Raw genomic sequence first — 19,746 nt, forward strand, 5'->3', positions numbered from 1 at the left:
TCACTGCAAAGATGGTGTGTGCTTGAGCAGATTAAAACAACACAATCTCAGAATTCACTTAGTAAACAGTCCCTGACAGACAGACAGGAAGAGGAGTCATGGCTAGGTAATAACTTTCAAGATAGCTGGCTGCTTCTTCCTCACCCTCCTGCCTGACAGTTTTTACCTCCCTCTCTCTCTACAAAAAAAAAAAAAAAAAAAAAAAAAAAAAAAAAAGGCCTTGTCTATTTTTGTCTGCCCCCAGCAGACCCCTGCTGATGGCTCAACAAGTTCAAGGTCTGCTAAGGACATGTCACCTAACAGTTCTCAGCCAATCAAACATCTAGCTTTCTTCAAACTGACCAATCCTAAATTAGGGGAGGAAAAACCCTTCAGAGGCTTTAAAACCCCAGGCCTGGAGAAAAGACTGTCATGGTCTTTGTGGTGGTTGTCTGTGCCTGTGTCCGTCCCCCACTACTTCCCCCTGCTTTGTGGAGGGTCTTTTTCTCCGTATGTCTGGTCTGCTGTGTGCCTGTTTCCTCACCCTCAATAAATGCCTTTCTTTATCTGCTGATTCTATCCGTGGTCCTGAGATTTCTCTGCTGCTACCTGCTGTGTATCAGATTTTTTCTGACTTTCAATTCTTTAACTGGCAAAAAACAAAACAAAACAAAAAACAAAAAAAAAACCCAAGACACAAAAACAATCAAGACCCCTAGACTATATATCATTTCTAGACTCTATCAATGTAGAAGCCAGGTTATTTGAACCTTGAACCCACAGCCAACATACTGAGAACAATTTGGGGTTAACGTAACTACACAGGCAAGAGGAATAAAAGAAAGGGTCTCCTGAGGGCTATTCACAGCGAACACGCACAGTTCAAATGTCTTTGCCGCCTGTTTCCCCTTGCTGCACTCATGGAGGTGGGGTGGGGGTGTTCACTGAGTAGGAGGCCAACAGAACATGGAAAGAGCCTGTCGACAGCATATAAAAGACACACACTGAAAACACTGCTTGCAGGAGGAGTGAAGCTTGTCAAAGTACTGCAGAGGCTGGAAACGTGAAGAGAAGAGAAAGCAATTATAACCTGAAGCTAACAATTCCTTGGCTAATTTTAACTGGAGAGGTGGAATGTATCTGCAATTGAAAACGATAGGCAAACGAGTGTTCAGGCACAAAAGACCCACCCACACAGAGCCCGAAATGGTCACTGCAAGAAAAGTGTATTTCCCATCAATCATCTGCCATTGCTCTGATAATACTTCACTTGTGGCTCCTTTAGAATAAATAAATGGCCTCAGGGAAGAACAAAAATCCTAAGCTCAGAGCAGAAGCTGTAACTTTTTGTTACAAGATAAATCAAAGTCAGTAAGACTTTATTAATGTCAAACTTGGCAGAAATGCCACTTTAACATTTCTCAGCTATGAATAATGGAAACCAAATATTAACTCATGTTTACTTTTAAATGGAGTTGAAATAGTTATTCAGCCAAGGTTTTCTTAACTTTTTGAGTCAAGAGCTAGCACAGCTAATATATTTATTCATATTGAAGTATGTTCACAAATAATTTTAAACATGTTTCCCATTATTTTAAAATCAGAGACAACAATGACAATTATTTCTTAGTGATAGGATCACAAATGACTCTTAAGTTATTATGAGAGGTGTCCTGTACCACGTGAGGGGAGGGCAGAGGACAGCTGTTCTCTTCCTCCATCTTTACATGGGTTCCAGGGTTTGAACTTAGTCACCAGACTTCCAGGCTATTACCTGTTCAGTCAGCTTAATGCTCACCCTGAGGGGTGATTTTTACATTCTTCACATATTTTGGCATTAGATTATTTTTTTAAAACACTATGCACGTGTTAATTTTATATTAGAAATAAAGCCTATTCCTTTAAGAATGTTACAACTCAATTTAATAGCCATTGAGTTAAAATGGGTACAATTTCCAGAAAAAAAACAGCTGTAACAAGCAGATTTACGAATCTTTTTAACAGAAAAGCAAAACTCAAACACATATAAAAAATTAAACACAATATGTGAAAGGCTTTATTTATTAACTGCTCCTTTTACTAGTTGAGGATTTTGCTGGGAGGAAGATGAGATTACACACAGGTCATTACTGTGATACACAAACATGTACGCTGCCTAAAGGCAAATCAGTGCTCTTTTTAATTTAAGCTTAGCAAATAAAAAACATTACTCATTTACATTGAGTATTATCCCACCACTATGTTCTACCACCACGTGGATGCTGTGCTGCTGGAGCTCACAACGTTGGCAACAATCCAAACCCTGTCGCTTACTCTTTGCACCTCCCCCTCCCCACAACACAACACTGGTTTGGGCACTGCTGACACACTAGTTTCCTTGCAATCCTTTGCACCTCGAGGAAGCCATGGAAAGCTTTGCTAGAGTAGCCACTTTGTGCCTGTGATATGAATATGACACCACGTAAGTTGCCACTGTTGTAACTACTGGACCACAGCACAAAGACAGAAGCCACACAGTGAAGATGACAGAGTAGAAAGACAGACTTCCCACCTAGGAAAAACAAATCCTTGTTTGGTTAAGCCCACAGTGGCCAGAATTCTGGATAGCATAGCTAAATGCAATGCCCCTGCCGTGTATAGCTTGGAAATTAGCTTCAAGTAGCTGAGGGGATTCAGAAGTCAGACTAGAGCAGAGTCAACAGTGGCCTTCCACCAGAGGCTACTTCAGTTATACTGTCTGCACACAAAACAAATAGCATCACCAGGAAAGAACACAGTGGAAATCTAGTGGATTTTCTTTTCTTTTCAGAACCATCTATAAAACAGCTCATTATGTTTAAAAGATCACTAATATTTTATATCTAAAAAATGTGAAACCCGTATCACTAATATTTTATATCCAAAAAAACCTGAAACCCACTTCATTTTACAGTCCTGGCATGCGGTACTCATGAGTAGCACTTAAAAACATCTTTCTGGAGCCATGGTGTGGCAGCTCACTTGATCTAGACGACAGAAATGCGGTACTACGTGAAAGAACTGGGCTGTTCTTTAATTTAAAGGTTGCCCTTTAATATCTCTTTTCTTTGCAAGCGTTATAAGTGTCCCCCCCCTCACCTTATGCACAGATTACTTTAGGGAAAAAACACCCTACCCATAAGCATATTACCTAAATAATCAGATACAAATCTAACAACAACAACAAAAGAAATAGGAAAGGAAATAGGCCCCAGAGTTAAAAGTACGCTTTGCACTCAAAAGGAGTTTAATAAATAAGTGTGTTCTGAGTATGGGATAAGTCTTGAGCAATGAGCACAGACCACTCGTCCAAAAGCAAGGCTCAGCACGTGTGTATTAGCTCTCATACTGCCCACTGCAGACGGACTCTGTGCACGTCATCACTGTGCTTCCACCGTGTATTCCTGAACACAGAGGACAGCACTGGGTGAGAGGTGCAGCCCAGGCATGATTTTACAGACAGACACTAACCAGGCCACACTGTTGCTTACACTAGCACCACCAGAAGCCATCATTTGCTAAGGGCACTCTATGCCTCAAACTTAACTCCAGAATAGGGAGGAAAAACACAGGTCAAAACAAGTCTAAGTGATGTTAAAATATGTCCACGAATTCTTTGATATTTCTCTCCGTCAGATGTAGAATTTAATTCTTCCTTTGATTGTGGTGTGCACTTAGTAACATGCTTTTATCAAAGAAAAAAGCAGAGCCAACGGTGTGTAATTTTATAGCCTACATCACAGAGGCCACTGTGGCTCTCTCACTCTGGAGGAAGACAGCTATCAGGTCTTGAGAGATATCCCAGGAGACCTCTGGAGAGGCCAAGCAGTGAAAGAAAGACTTCCTGCTATCAGCCACCCTTCGGTTCTAGTCCGGGATCTAAATGATGGTCACCCTGGGTGAAACACTGACTGAAAGGACAGGACACAACTAGAAATATCCAGCTGAGCTGCTCAAGTCCTGAGCCACCACTCTTCAAGCACACAGTCTTAAGTGATGATTTGGGGGCTAACTTTTAACACATTAATACAAACTACTAAGGGAAAGGACTACTCAGGCACTTTCATCAGAATCCTACTTCCAATCAAGTCATTTAGACTAGTTGTCAACTGTATAATTAATGGCTCCATGTGGCTGCTCATTCCCTGGAAGCAATAACTATTTTGATCAATTCAGAAGGAACAACAAATCCTTTATGTCCCTTCAAAAGCATAATGAACTGAACTAATTAATTTTTGAAATTCTACTCAGAATTTCTAATCAGAAAAATTCTACTCAGAAATTAAGCAAGGGCTACAGGGTATAGCTCAACAGTAGATCATCTAGTCAGAAAGCAAAGCAAAGTAAAACAAAACACCAGGAAATGTATAGAAAAATGAATGATTATTTTGGCTCTAATATTCACACACCCTTTTTTCATCTAAGTCCATAAAGAAGCAATGTAGTCTACCTCCGACGATCTATAAGAACGAGCTGTCTACTTGATTCCCGACAGTCTACTCAAGGTGCTAATCTGCCATTATTTATAGACCCTTGGCTCCTTTCTGCGCAGCTGCCATTAATAGAACAACTTAGGAATTCAAAACACATTATCCAACTCAACTGCCTCCTGGAATATTAGTTTCTCAAACCTACAACTGTGTAAGAACTAAAGACAAACCACGTCTTCACAAGGCTATGAAGAGCTGCCATGAAAAACACCAGGATTAACTGTTGCTCTCAGACTGACATTTCTTTGAAGCCCCTATTCCTAATCACTACGGAATCTTCTATCAGCTTTTAGGCTTCCTCTTCCTGGGAGGGCTCTCTGTCCCAAAGTTACAAATGTCCTCCACAGACAGGCTGGTCTATCTCCCAGGTTTAGAAGGAAAGGGGCAGTGCTATTTCTCAGCTAAAGCATCCTCTCTGAGCCAGGCTTTTGAGTTTGGCTACCCATCTCAACTCGAGCTTTATAAAGAACAGGTCACAACCAACTGGTACCTGGGAAGTACATCTGGAGAAAGTCTAAGGGCAGGGAATTTAGACCAGACACATGAAGAACCAAGCAGAAAAAGGAGAAACAGAAAAAATGAGCAAGATTGAAGAAAATAAAGAAAAAGCAAGGAAGAAAAAGTATAGAGTTTTTTAAAAAAGCAGACATGAGATCAAACAGGATTCTTATATAAATTTATATATATAAAGATTTATTTATTATGCATACAGTGTTCTGCCAGCATGTATGCTTACATGCTGGAAGAAGGCACCAGATCTCACTATAGATGGTTGTGATCCACCATGTAGTTGGTGGGAATTGAACTTAGAACCTCTAGAAAAGCAGTCAGTTCCTAAACCTCTGAGCCATCTCTCCAGCCTCCAAACAGGATTCTTAAAAGTTGTTGTTATAGTGTGTGAGCACACTCACACTGTGTGCCATAACACACAAAAAGAGCTTGACTCTGTGGAGTTGGTTCTTTCCTGCTACCTCTGTGTGGGCTCTAAACATCAAACTCAGGTCACCAGACTTGTGTAGCAAACCTCTTTACTTGCTAAGCCCTCTCACCTATTCTCCAAAAGGATAAAAAAAAAAAAAGGATAAGAATATGGACAGAAACAAGGAAACAAAGTTCTCTGAAGGAAAGAGGCAGAGAAAAAAGCAGGTGGCAGACGGTGGAAAAAGCAAAGACCGACTCAAGCTTTCTGACCGAGGACTAGTTAGAAATTGATAGGGCCACAGCAGATCCAGAGAACAGAAGACGGGTCAGGGTAAAACCATGAGAGAGGTTCTGGACAAGCTGAGTTTATGGTGTCTGCAAAATGAGCAAGGCAGAACCAAGGTGTGACCCGGAAGAGATTACAGGGAGCCACTGTTCCACAGAAGAGTGGTAAGGTCACACTGGGAGACTGTCAGCAGACGATGATTAAGGACCAAAGTCCAGGGAACTTCAATATTTGAGAAACGCAGGGGAAAAAAAATCTCAGGACAGGAGCAGGTGGCTGAAGCCATATGAAGAGAGCTGTGTTATAAGAATGAATGACCACAGCTTAGTGAGTCCACAGTGCTTTCCTTGGGAGGGTCCAGTATCCAATGAGGTTTGCAAGTAGTGTAGAAAAAGAAGACTTTATGGTAGAAAATACCCCAAGCAGCTCTGTGGCCACTTTCTATGCCCTCTGCATTTCTCTGAGCATAAGGTCTACTATACTGTCTGTTTCATACCCTTTCAGGAGTGAGCTGGGTTCTTGCTTTTGTGCACCCTCAACTGACTGTCAGCACAGCTCCTGTCATCAAATCCTTATGGGTTTGCTGGAGGACAACTGGAGAATGTGAACTAGTGAAAGTCTCAAAATGACACTGCCCTTGACCTGTGTCTAGGAGTTACCAACAGAGATTGATCTAGTTGTGTAAAACCACAACTACAGTATGGTTATAATCTACAATGTGAAAGACCCTGAGTCTGTTTCCCAGCACCACAAAACAAAAAGACCAAGAAAGCCTACTACAGACTCATAAACACAGAATTGACTAAAACCAAACAAACCGATCTAAACTACAACACATCTGTACAGCTGAATACCATAAACCCAAATGCACAAAGATAACAACAAATAAAACCACACAATACCCATACCCTTAGCAGAACTAAGAGATACGGGTTAATATAGGTGAAAAACAAAAGACTTCATTTCCAACACAAACTACCTTGAGCTTCCACTGCAAATCTCTGTAAAAAGAGAGCTTGGAAATGGCTTGATGGAGGGAAGAACAGTACAGAGGGCCAGAATCGTACTTAAATTACCTCTGAAGAGGACAATATGCCCTTTGTAGAAAAACACCTCTTAACTAACTACAGAACCAACCAGAGGGATGGTGTCAGCCCACAGGAACAGCAATCTGAAATCTGAAAAAGATTCTCCTACTGCAAAGGGGTGGGCAAAAGGAAGCCAGAGGTGCCCTCTAGCGACTGGTAAAGGAGAGGAGGCAGCAAGTGCTGGAGCCTATAACACAAAGGAGAACTAAACAATCAGGACTTAACATCCATCCCTAGACAACCTCAAGCAAGACTCTACCCATCCACACTTCCAAACCCACAAATCAATCAAAAATGCCCCCCCAAACAACCAAAAGGAGACTAACGTCATTCCAAACAAAACAAAGAACCTTTAAATAAACATTTGGCACCTAAAAAGTGTTAAATCAGAATTTTAAAAGGCAAGATTAAAAATGGACAAAACAAACAAAAAACCCAAAGTGCAATAAAAACTGATTAGACTTAAGAAAAGTAAGGAAAAACTAATGTGGAGACAAAGCCTTAAGTTTCAACATGCCCAAAGGAGGACAAGTTCAAATGAACACTTAACAGAGGAGACTCAAGAGTGGAGATAAAACATCCAGGGAATTGAAGAGAACAAATCAAAAAGGATAAAAGGGAGAATTCAAAGAGCAGGCAGGTGAAGTTGAGCCAGCACATATGTATTTGAAGTCACTGAAAAAAAAACCTGCAAAACAAAACTAAAAAAATTTAAACTCTAATCCAGTAACACTTTCTAGAAAAAGAAGGCACAATCATTGTTAAGCACAAATCTACTGAGTGCTGGGGGCTGGGTGTAGTGCAGTGCTTGTCAGGCATGCATGAAGCTCTGGGCTCAATCCTCAGCACCATATCAACAGGGCTGGGTACTGGGTGACTGTTATACTAGCACTCTGGAGACAGAAGAGGACCAGATGTTACAGGTCGTCCTAGACCACACAGGAATTCAAGGCCAGCCTGGGATACACGAGATCCTGTCTCAAAACAAAAAACTGTGCTAGTATTGTCAACTCTGAACCACATTCTAGGAAAACAATCTTACCACCCTCCCTCACACACAACCAAAATGTTTTATGATTTTAAAAAGGGCTGGAGAGATTGCTGAGGGATTAAGAGTACAAAGCGCTCTTGTAGAGGACCTTAGTTCCCAGTACCCCTGTCTGGTAGCTTACAACCTCCTCTAACTTCAACTCCAGGGATCCAACATCCTTTTCTGGCCTCCATGGATACCTGCATAAATGTGTGTGCATGTGTGCATCTGCATTCACACACGCACGCACACACACAGTTGCATTTTCAACAAATTCAAGGGAAGAGAGAGTGGAGTATTTGATCTAGAAAAGGCTAGAAAGAATGCCTATTACAAGTCTGAACTCAGGGGAAACTGCCTGCAAGCCCTTTTTGAAAAGCTTTCTAGAAAAGACAATCAGGCAGACCCCCTGGATTATCCTTGTTCGTGCAGAGTCCTAACAGTCTTACTGCAGAGTCAAGCTCACTGATTTACTTATCTGAGACAGTCTCACTCTTAACCCAGGCGATTTCCTAGGGTTCTGTTTTCAGGAAGCAACCTTGGGAGATGAGGGAGCACTCCCCCTAAAGAGCTTCCATCTACTAAGTGCAGATTTCCTTAGTTCTCTATTCTTCCAGAATACAAACCGCTGTCATGTAGACATTCATATATACTTACACGTGACGTGAGAAGCATAAAGAACTACTGCAAATAAATGTAGAGCTTTGGTTACTGCTTCTGTCATAAGTAATAAAGTTCTTTGTCCCTGACTTGAGAGTCTTGTCTTTTGCCAGCACTCAAAAAACAGTACTAAGCAATTCTACCAGTTGGGAAGTAGGGTAAGAGCTCCAGTTGTCAAAACTCCCAATGGTACCAAGGAAGCTCCAACCCCCTAGAAGCTGATGAGCCGGTTAGAGCAAAGAATGGACGGTGAGCACTGACCGAAGGCTAACACCTAGAGAAGAAAAAGATACAAATGTATGCATGTTCTCAAAAGGAAATAATGTAATTCTAAACACAGGAGAAGGTGAAGGGAAGCAGGAAGGCAACAGGTGGAGTCAGAAGGCAGCTTTTAAAGTTGACAAGCTAGTCGGGCAGTGGTGGTGCATGCCTTAATCCCAGTACTTGGGAGGCGGAGGCAGGTGGATCTCTGTGAGTTCGAGGTCAGCCTGATCTACAGAGCGGGTGCCAGGCCAGCCAGGCTACACAGAGAAACCCTGTCTCAAAATAAATAAATAAAAATAAAAAATAAAATAAAGTTGATAAGCTAGACAATGAAAGATAAACTAAGAAAATTGAGGACTGAGGATATTAAAAAAGGGCACAAATCCAAAGATCATTACTAGGAAAAAGAAAAATTTCTAAATTCCAAAATTAGTAAGAAAATATGTCGGGTCAGTAAACATAACAGAGTAGATGTGGAAGTTATAACATAAACTGACAGAGACCTCCAAAAGAATGCAGGCTGCCCCCACTGCTCTTAACTGCTCACTGCAGGCCCCTATTGCTGAAGACACAATACATTTGGGTTGCAGGACCTAAGAAAACTTGCCCACTTCTGACTAGCTTTCCTACTTTAGAAAGTCACCAATGGTAACACCTAGTTAACCCTGAATGCTACAAATCATCATACCAGGCATGATGTGTCCCCTGGTGCCACAGGGCATGAAGGTTGTCAGAGTAACCAACTACTTTCTGGATTTGACCTATTCCCCAGGGGAGAATTCATGCCTAGTGTAAACCTGATGAAAAGCTCACAGGCTGTAGGAAGGGACCTACTACTGCTGCTCTGTTACATGTCATAAATACTTATGTTTACATCCAGAGATTGGTGCTGCTCAACTGGGTCAGAGAAGTTGCTTCTGCAAGGGGCAGCAGTTGACTCACACATAACTGGTCAAAGTGCTGAGAAAACTGAACACTATATCAACTTCTGATAGGGCTCAGGGAATGGATGGGAAGATGGGAAGAAGTAGCGTGAAACGCTGTCTCTGACATGGCACGACTGTTGCACTCATGAACTTACTGCAGCAGTACCTGCATAAGACCGGAATGAGATCAAGCCAGTTAACATTCCAGTCTGTAACACACCAGGTTACAAAAGAACAGCAGATGACATGAGGTGGGAGGGATACACAAGGGGGTGTCCTGGTGGAGCGGGGGTGGATTTGATAAAGATCCATGGTATACATGTATGAAACTGCCAAAGAATAAAAGATATTTTAAAAATTGACAGAGCAATTGTCACATCAACAACTACACATGAGTTCAACTTATTTATCAAGAGGTTTTTAATTGACTTACAAAAGAAGACCCGACCTTGTATCATTACAAAAATTATTCAAAGGGGCACAAATAAAAGAATGAACAAAGGATATTGGGCAAATGGAAACAAAATAAAGTATAGGTCAAGATCCTGATATCAGACAAAGTAGAACGAGAGGGGGAAAACAGCAGTTAATGCTACCATCTGTGGTGTACATGCCTCCAATCAAAACTACTTGGGATGCTGGCCTAGGAGGATCACATGTAGAAGGCCAGAACAATTTAGCCAGACCCTGCTAAAAATGAGAGTATAAAGGACTCTGGGGATATAGTTCAGTGTAGAGCACTTGCTTATCATGTGTAAAGCATTGGGTTCAATTCCCCTTCCTAACCCCGTGTGTGTGTGTATGAGAGAGACAGAGAGACAGAGAGAGAGAAGACAGAGAAAGACAGGACAAACAGACAGACAGACTGTATTTAGATACATTTTATTATGCATGTGTTTGTCTATGTATGTCCTACTTTGGTATCTACTGTTGTGACAAAAATACCATGACAAAAAGACACTTGGAAGAAGAGTTTATTACGCTTACATGTCCAGATCGCAGTGTATCACAGAGGAAATCAGGATAAAAATTCAAAGAGGGTAGAAACCTGGAGAAAGGAACTGAAGATAACACATAAAGTTCCAGTTTTTCATTATCTCCATCATTAATGACTAACTCAAGAGGCAGCAACAAAAAAGCATCCCCTTTCTCTGGTTAACTTACTCATGCCTCTCCAACTGGACCAGGACTGAATGAGCATGGGATCAAACTGGACCCTCTGAATGTGGCTGACAATTGGGGCAAACTGAGAAGCCAATGATAATGGAACTGAGATTTGTCTCTATGGCATGTACTGGCTTTTTGGGATCCTAGTCTATGTGGATGCACACCTTCCTAAGCCTGGATGGAGCGGGGAGGGCCTTGGACTTCCCACAGGGCAGGGTATCCTGTCCTCTCTTAGGACTGGAGGGGGAGGGGGAGAGTGAGTGAGAGGGAGGTGGGAGGAAGTGAAAATTTTGAATGGTATTATTTATAAAGTAATAAAAAATTATTAGGAAAAACTTACGCCTCTGCTTCAGTTAATGGTTCACTACAATACATTTTTAAGAGGTATTTTCTTACTAACACAAGGGTGCCACCTAGTGACAACTGTGGGAATATGGTATAGAAAACTTCATCAGTCCACAGAGCTTGTCATGCAGGCCTAAGAATCTAAATTAGATCCCCAGCAACCACGTGAAGGCTGGGTTTGGTGCCGGATGCCTATACACTCAGTGCTGAGGTGGAGGAAGACAGGCAGATCCTTGGAGCTTGTTAAACTGCCAGTTTGGCTAAGTTGGTGAGCTCCAGATTTAGTAAGAGACCCTGCCTCAAAAATTAAGAGGAACATGCCTGATGTCAACCTCTGGCCTCTATATGCATATATGTGCACCTGCCTATGTATGCACACACACATACCGTCTTAGTCACTTTTCTGTTGTCACATAATACCAACAAAAGTAATTTAAGGGAGGGTTTACTTTGTCTCAGTTCAAAGCACAGCCCATCATGGTGGGGAAGTTAAGGAAGAAGGAGCAACTGGTTACACTGTGTCTGCAGTTAAGATGAAAACAATGAACGATGTACACAGTTCACTTTCCCCTTTTTATACAGTCAGGATCCCAGCCAGGAATGGTGATACAACCTACAGTGGGTGGCTTCCTACTTCAATGAACTTAAGAGAGTCTCCTACAAGCATGTCCGGATGCCCACCTCTCAAGTGAATCTAGATCATGTCAAGTTGATTACTTGATCAAGTGAGACTAATCACATGCACACAGGAAAAAAAAAGAAAATTGTATTTATTTTATCCCAGTTCTGCTTTTTGAAATGACTTTTAAAATGCACCAAAAATGGTAGCAATGCTACCATACTTGAGCTTCCTAACACACACATGGACACACTGAAACATCTAATAAACACTGCTTACATCGCTGCTCAGTTCACTAATCTCATTTAGGATACAGCATCTTTTAGTTTCATGGAATTCTGAAAACCTGGTATTGTGGTGTCAACATCCTAGCTTCTCAGATCTCAGCCCAGAGTGTAGACGCTTGACTAGTTACCCAGGCACCTAGATAGAATAAGTTCACTCACACCAGCTTCTTGTGGACTAGAAGGAGCTAATGGTTGATGAGGATGGCATTTTCACCACCTTTAGAGATGTTTCCGATCACGAGGCCCTGGCTTCTCCTTCAAGGGCAGCAGAGGGCAGCCTCTGGGCTCTTTTTACATGTTCCCTTCTGAACAGGAAGTGGCCACACAAACCCAAGTACTGTTTTCCACAGGCTTTGGGTTCCAACTACCAAGTGCTTGTGAGGTTTCAGGTAGTCTACACAGTCCCAAGTGCCTTGGGGTCCTAAAGAGCACACCCCACTTCTCTCCCCTTTCGCTAGTCTCAGTATGTTTGTTCCAAGCAGGGAACAAGTATCAAAGCCGGGTGTTCCTGGCAAAGAAGCTGTATGTGCAAAACCAGAGGTGTGAAGAAGGAACTTATTCAGAGAACAAGAGTGGAAAACTTGTGCATAGGGAGTAGAATGTGCAGGTGCTAACTCCCTCTTTCTTTTTTCTTTCTTTCTTCCTTCTTTTGTGGAGCATGGAAGGAAAATATATTAGGAAGCAACAGAATGAACCATAAGCAAGACAGGGCGGCTAAGCCAATGCAGTCTAAAGGAAGTAACTGAGTTGGCAAAGGTTTCAGTTTGGTTAGTGCCATCCTGACATGAATGTATGCAGTGTGGATGCTAAGAAACCACTGTATTTGAGGTAAAAGGCAAAGGTAACACCATAAAGGATGGAAGGTAGCTGTCCAAAGCCGAGCCTTAGAAGCCTGAAGATGGAGCACAAGCTGGCCAGCTGAGCATGAGTCTCCATTCTTCTGACCCACTCCACTGCAGTCCAGACAAAGGCCGCACCTGAACCCAAGTGAGAAATGGTCTGTGTTCTTATTTGTAAGGAGGATGAAAATGTGGGGTTGGAACAGGGGTCAGGACTTGAAGAAAGGTGGCTGAACTGGCTCCCAGGAACTAAGCATGAGTTAGGCTTTAGGACCTAACTCTTTTTTTTTTTTTTGGCGATATGAAGTTTTTATTTTAGATAAGTATCCCCCTTTTCTTCCTTCCTTCCTTACTATTTTGGTAAAGTTCAGTTTTAAAATGTCGCCCACATTAAGTAGAACCAAATAAAGCAGTTTTGGGTTCAAAGAAAGCAGTTCTGTTTGTGTGCCCAGCTACCCTGAGGGCTGGGTACAAGCTGGAAACAGATGTTAGGGGTATTAGCTACTTTTCTTTTTGCTATGAGCACATAAACTAGCAAGAAGTAACGCAGGCTTTAGATTGGCTCAGTGTCTGAGCATATATGATCTGTCACTGTACAGCATGGCATGGGTGGTCTTGGTGCAACAACAACATGTGGTAGCTCCTGGGGTTTTATTGTTCTTTTTTCTTGTTGTTGTTGTTAAGATTTATTTATCTTCTATGCGTACATGTATTTTGCCTGCATGTATGTCTGTGTACTACATGTGTGCAGTGCTTGCAGAGGCCAGTAGAGGGCATCACATCTACAGGAGCTGGGTGCTGGCAAAGGATCCCAGGTCCCCTGCAAGGGCACCCAGTGTTGAGCCATCTCTCCAGCCAAGGCAGCTGTGAGACTGGGCCAGCTCAGGCTAGAAGTAAGTGCCTCTGAACTGCTCACAGGAAGATCACAACTTAAGAAAAACAAGAAAAAAATTACATTTGGATTTCATTTGCACATGTGCACTGCACATGATGGGTGGTTTGATAAAAATGTCTCCTAGACTTGGTCCCAACTCACCAGCCGTACTGTTTAGGGAAGCACAGATCCTTTAGGAGACACTGCCTGGTTGCTGGATGAAGTGAATCACAAGGGGTGGGCTTTTCAGGTTACTAACCCCACCCACTTCCTATTCTCCCTATGTTTCCTGGACGCAGATGAAATGTGATCAGCCAACTTCCTGAGCCTGCCGCAAAGTCTTCCTCACCACCGCAGACTCTCCCTCACCACCGCAGACTCTCCCTCTGGAATCTTAAGCCAAAATAAACTCTTGCTCCTGTAAGTTGCTTTTGATTATGGAGTTTCATCACAGCAAGAGTAACTAAGAGAGAAAAGGGGCAGTGTGTGAGTGCAGGCATGTGCGCATCACAGCACATGTGGGCAGTCAGAGGGCAACCTACAGGAACTGGTTCTCCCCTTCTCCTTGGGTCCCAGGGATCAAACTCAAGGCTTCTGGCTTGCCTGGAAAGTATTTTTATCCACTGAGGCATCTTACTAGCCCGTAAGAGATTTTTTGTTGTTGGTGTGGATGCATGCGTGCGTGTGTGCATGTTATGATGTATGTACATAGGATCTCCCTGTCTCTGCCTCTCAATCCTGGAGTTACAGGCATGCACAGCCATGTCTGGCTTTTTACATAGGTACAGGGGATTTGAACTCAGATCTTCATACTTTTACAGTGAATGTTTTCACCCACTGAGCCATCACCCTAACACTTACATAAATCTAACTACTGACCATTATACTGGCTTCAGAATAAGCGTATGACACTCTGTGCTATGTCGTTCTCATTTTCAAGCTGGCATGCTGCAGGCACGGTGTGCCATGTTCTTCAGGTACTGTCGGGCCGACTTCCACAACCTTGTCCAGCAGGGTCATTAGCTCCTTTTACTGAGATAGAAACAACCATGTATAACATCTGCCTTACTTATGGGAGCCACGCAGTTCACAAGCAGTCTGTTCAAGGTCCAGGTTTTTCAGTTTAGGAGCAAAAATATTTTAAGCCTGTAAGTTTCTAAAAGATCAAGTGCTTGTAGAAAACTTCCAAAATCAATCGTTATTCCAAAAATAAACTACAGTCTTAAGAGTGCCTTTAGATAAATACTAAAAAAAAAAAAAGCTCATTTTTATTGTTATCATTAATTATTTAAAGTAACTGAAACTATTTTGGAATATATTTTGGAAATCCACCAGGATTTGGTAGGCCCATGATCACTGATCACGAGGCTACATAGGTGTGACAGGAAGTCCTAGTGTTATGTGCTGGAACACAGGGACCAGTAAGAACAGTTTTTGATTTCCAAACAATAAGGGCATGAAACACAGTGACAAAGCACACATTCTACAGAGGACATGGCACTGGGTCTCACAGCAAAGCCACCTACAGTGCGTCACATAGTCAGAAGACAGCAGGGGAGTGTAGAGAAGGAAGGAGCTAAGTCAGTCAGGCGGCCATGTGCTCGGTTCACTCCAGGAGAGAGAAAGGCCCAGACACAAATCCAGATGCAGGAAGCCAGAGCTGCCCTAATGCGGACTGGAAGGCTGGGTGTAGACCATGAAGAAATGAAAACCTGTCAAGGTTTTAAGGAGGAAGCAACACGTTCAGAGCCATTCCTTAACTAAAGCCCTCAGGGACAGAGTGAAGCAGAAACGTGGGCAGTATGGAAATGGGCTCAACACTTGGCTGTATGAACTGTTATACAAGACTGTTTAGTTAGTTTTTACTGCTATGAAGAGAAACCATGACCATAGCAGCTCTTAGAAAGAAAACATTTAATTAGGGCTGTCTTACAGCTCAGCGGTTTAGTCCATTATTGTCATGGCAGGAGCATAGCAGCACACAGACAAGGTGCTGGAGAGGTGGTTCTACATCCAGATCCTCAGGCAGCAGAAGAGAGAGCTACTGGACATAGCTTGAGCTTCTGAGATCTCACACATCAATATACTACATGGTTGGAGACATATGTTAGCGAAGATTAACATCTGTGTTAGCTCACGTACTTATCTATGGTGAGAACAGATGAGATCTACACTGGGTCTTGCCAACTGTTAATGGAGAGTAGAGTAAGACATAGCAAACTCAAGTAGTGGAGCCCAGCAAGTGATAAACGGCAGCTGCTGACACGAAGACTGTGTGTCTCTACTTCAGGAACATCTACGTGGGAGTCTGATGAGATCTACTGAAAACCCTCATGGGAGAAGTAGCTTTCAATTCTTCAGACTGTCAACTAGACAATCTGAAAAATATTTAGGAGATAAAATTGAAAACTTAAGTGATAGCCCAGGGCTAAAGTGTGAGAGAGAAGGTGTTAGTGATAAGTTCTAGGTCTAGGCTGGGTGATGGAAGGCTGTGGCTGGTGGCTCCTCTGACAAAGAATATGGAGGCAGAATGAGTCTGGCAATATGGGGTCTTGCTGAGGAGCGGACCCTCGTGTGCATACAGGAGCAGAGACCTAAAAGGTCAGTGGGCAGGTCTGGGGTGTGGGTACAAGGTACGGCTGGGAGTTAAGAGGGGTTATGAGCACCTCACACCATGAGAAGGGAAGACACCGCCTGGAGAGGGCATGTTCAGTCAGCTCAGTGAGCCAAGACGGAACCTGAGAACACTGACAGGACAGGAGGCAGGGGCACCCATGGAAGAAAAGAAGTACAAAGTGGACTGGAGCCCAGCTCAGTGAGTGAAACACCAGCCATCAAATGCCAAGACTGGAGCTCACCGCACACCTGCAGGGATGTGTACTGCTCACATTTCATCAAAGAATCTTCTTCTTAAAGCTGATGGAAACCATCACAGAAAGCCACAGCTAGTCAGCAGGCAGGGAACAACTGACTCTGGGGTATCTATAACACGCTAACACAACCCTTCCCCTAAGGCCCAGGGAACGTTAAGGAAGGAGCAGAAAGACAGCAAGAGCCAGAGGGTCAGAGGATCAGAGAGTCTGCTGCAAGACTGTGTCTTCTAGATCTGACAGGGAAGCCAAGCCCACGGAATCTCAATATGGCTGTTTAAACAAGAGCAGAGCAGGATAGGGAAAATCTTATGGGGTCCCATGCCCAGATGAAGAGCTACAGGCAATTAGAGACTGCTGAGAGGGAAAATTAGTCTTCTCCAGATGAGCCCCTTAAATTGTTATCCAATCCCAAGTGGTCAGCACTAAAAATATATATGGATAAGCAGCACTAAACAGACTCAGCAGGTTGTATTAACATATTTACTTTCATATATGTGTATGATGTGTGTGTGTATATATATAAAATTAAAGAATGAGAGGCCATGAATTTGAATGGGAGCAGGGGGAAAGGAATCATGAAAGGAGGAGGCAATGATATAATTATATTTAATTTAAAAACTTTGGGTTTTGAGATTAGTTCTGTCTACATAGACCTGGCTGTCTTTAGAACTGACTCTGTAGACCAGAATGGCCTCAAACGCACAGGGATCAGCCTGCCTCTGCCTCTAGGGCGCTGGAATTAAAGGTGCCGGCTAACTAACTTTAAAAATGACTGGAGTTCAGATTCCCAAGAACGCATGAAGAATTTCAACTTATGATGGCAAGTGTTGTCAACCAGACAAGACCTAGAGAAGGGCCTCTTGGCATGCCTAAAGGGGGTTATCTACCAACCCACTATAGGTGGTAGTAAAAAAAAATCTGCTAAGCACCAGGATCCACTGATAGAAAAAGAGAACATTTCTCTCCCTCCCTCCGATTCATACACACATACACACACCACCAATTGTAGGTACAATGTGACCAGCTGCTTCAAACTCCTCTGCTTTGATTTCCATGTAACTGTGAGCCGAAATAATCCCTTTCTCCTTAGCTTGCATTTGTCAGTGTATTTTGTCTCAGCATCAGCAAAGGAAAACTAAGATAATCTCAGCTCTTATATGGGGAGATGGGAGGAGGAAAAGACAGGAAATCTCTGGAAGCCTGGGGTCAGTTATGCAGTGGTAAACAACAACAGACCCTGTCTCAAGCAAGGTAGAAGACCAGGACTCATAGCGGAGCTTGTCCTTTGACCTCCAGATGCATACTTGTATGTGTATACATTTACACATGACATAGCATACGCAGCAGTGGGAAGGGGAAAGAGCCTGCCATACACTTAGGTGATGGGACAAGGGGGAACTATCCAGGAGGAGGAGGAAACTGCAGACTCAAAGGTTAGGCTCAACATAGTTTTGGCTCTTTGTTTAGACAGGGTCTCATTATGTAAGCATAGCTGGCCTGGAACTCACAGACATCCTCTTCCTGCTGCCTCTCAAGTGCTGGGAATCATTATTTGTAAGATAAAGAACTCTGGTCATTCTGTGAACTGTGAGAAATAGAACCACAGACAATACAAAGAACAATGACGAATTCGGGAAGACCCATTGACAGGACAGGGTCCTTGAGAAAAAAGAAAGGCTTTCAAGATTCACCCGTGTATCAGGGGCCTCCTAAGAGCTCACAGTCTGCCAGGGGAGCAGTATCAACAAACAAGAGGCACATAATGCCACAGAATGGAGGACCCACGTGGCATGGCTTCCCCGAACCATATCTGTAGCTGCTCTCATTCTCCATTCCTGCTGTCTCGGGCAGCAGCTGGGACCCAGCCCCACCAGGAATTTGATGAGGCTTTTTGTTTATTTTGTATGAATGAACAAATGAACCCACTGGTATTTACTCCCAGGGATAGAAATTTTAAAGAAGTGTAACAACTTATTTTAAGATAAGCAAAGTAATTTGGGACATTAAAACATTCAGACATTAATAAAAATAATACTATACATACAATAGTACACACGTCTACTTCAGCTGTCAGGTAAACTGAGCGGGCGATACTGGCTTGCAGCCTCAGTTCTCAAGTTTTCAGACTTTCGGTACGTTTGAATAAATATCATGTGCACACTGTCCCTTTGCTTTATAGGGTCTGTCCACTTTCCGAAATTGACCTTTGTTTAACTACAGGTGTCTATCCATCCCATACTAGAAGCTATGCCTCAGAGTTCCACGGCAAAATGTGATGGCTCTCCCAATAAAAAGGAACCATTCGGCCAACCATGCACATGATCTACTTTCATTAGAACTCCTGTACCTAGTGTTAAAACTATTATGCTTTACAATACACAGAGAACACCCATGTATGGGTCACAGGGGAATTCTCCAACAAAGCACAGCACCTGAACCCGAGCCATGCTTAGAAACATGGGAGCGTCCTATTTATTACTACTGTGTTCAGAAGGGGAGGTCCCTCCTAAACCGACAGGAAAGGAGCTACAACAGATAATGTGTGTGGTGACATCTAAGCAATACTTTCTACGTCAGAAAGCAAAACTACTTAATGAGCAATTATATACATATTAATTAAATAATCTGAGTTTTAAGGACCAAACCAAATCCATCATCTATGACTCTAAAAAAGGCAAAATTTAATTCATTCAGAAGGTGTGTGTGTGTGTGGGGGGGTGGGATTCTACTTACCTATAGCACAATGTAAAACCTAGAGAGAAAAAAAAAAGGGGAAGAAAATTAGTGAGGACCAATATTACAGCTTTATTTCACATAAATTGCTTTCAGTTAAGAAAAAAGCAGCAGTGGCCAGCTAACCCGAAAAAACGAACATTCTACTTTTAAACCTTGCTACAGGCTATTTAACAAAATAAAACTTGTTACTAGTTTTGTTTGTTCATTTTAGTTCGTGTATCTCTGAGAGATCGTAAAGACTTAATGGTCACACAGTGGCTTCTTAGATGTCAATGACCTCTTTTATAACTCATCAGCTCACAAGTACAGCCCAAGCACAGCCTCTCCTGTGTCCTATAATGTGC

At 42.7% G+C, this 19,746-nt stretch overlaps 1 protein-coding gene across 1 annotated transcript in view; it reads right to left on the reverse strand.

Annotated features, from left to right (window-relative positions):
* The window catches only part of Hacd2 (3-hydroxyacyl-CoA dehydratase 2), a 98,269-nt gene that overhangs the window by 61,445 nt on the left and 17,078 nt on the right, over window positions 1-19,746 (reverse strand). The window contains exon 3 of the mRNA XM_075965299.1: window positions 19,400-19,418. Coding sequence (XP_075821414.1) covers window positions 19,400-19,418 — 19 coding nt within the window. The remainder of the gene's footprint in view (window positions 1-19,399; window positions 19,419-19,746) is intronic.

The sequence above is a fragment of the Microtus pennsylvanicus genome, chromosome 1 (genome assembly GCF_037038515.1).
Source record: "Microtus pennsylvanicus isolate mMicPen1 chromosome 1, mMicPen1.hap1, whole genome shotgun sequence".
Classification (NCBI taxonomy): domain Eukaryota; kingdom Metazoa; phylum Chordata; class Mammalia; order Rodentia; family Cricetidae; genus Microtus; species Microtus pennsylvanicus.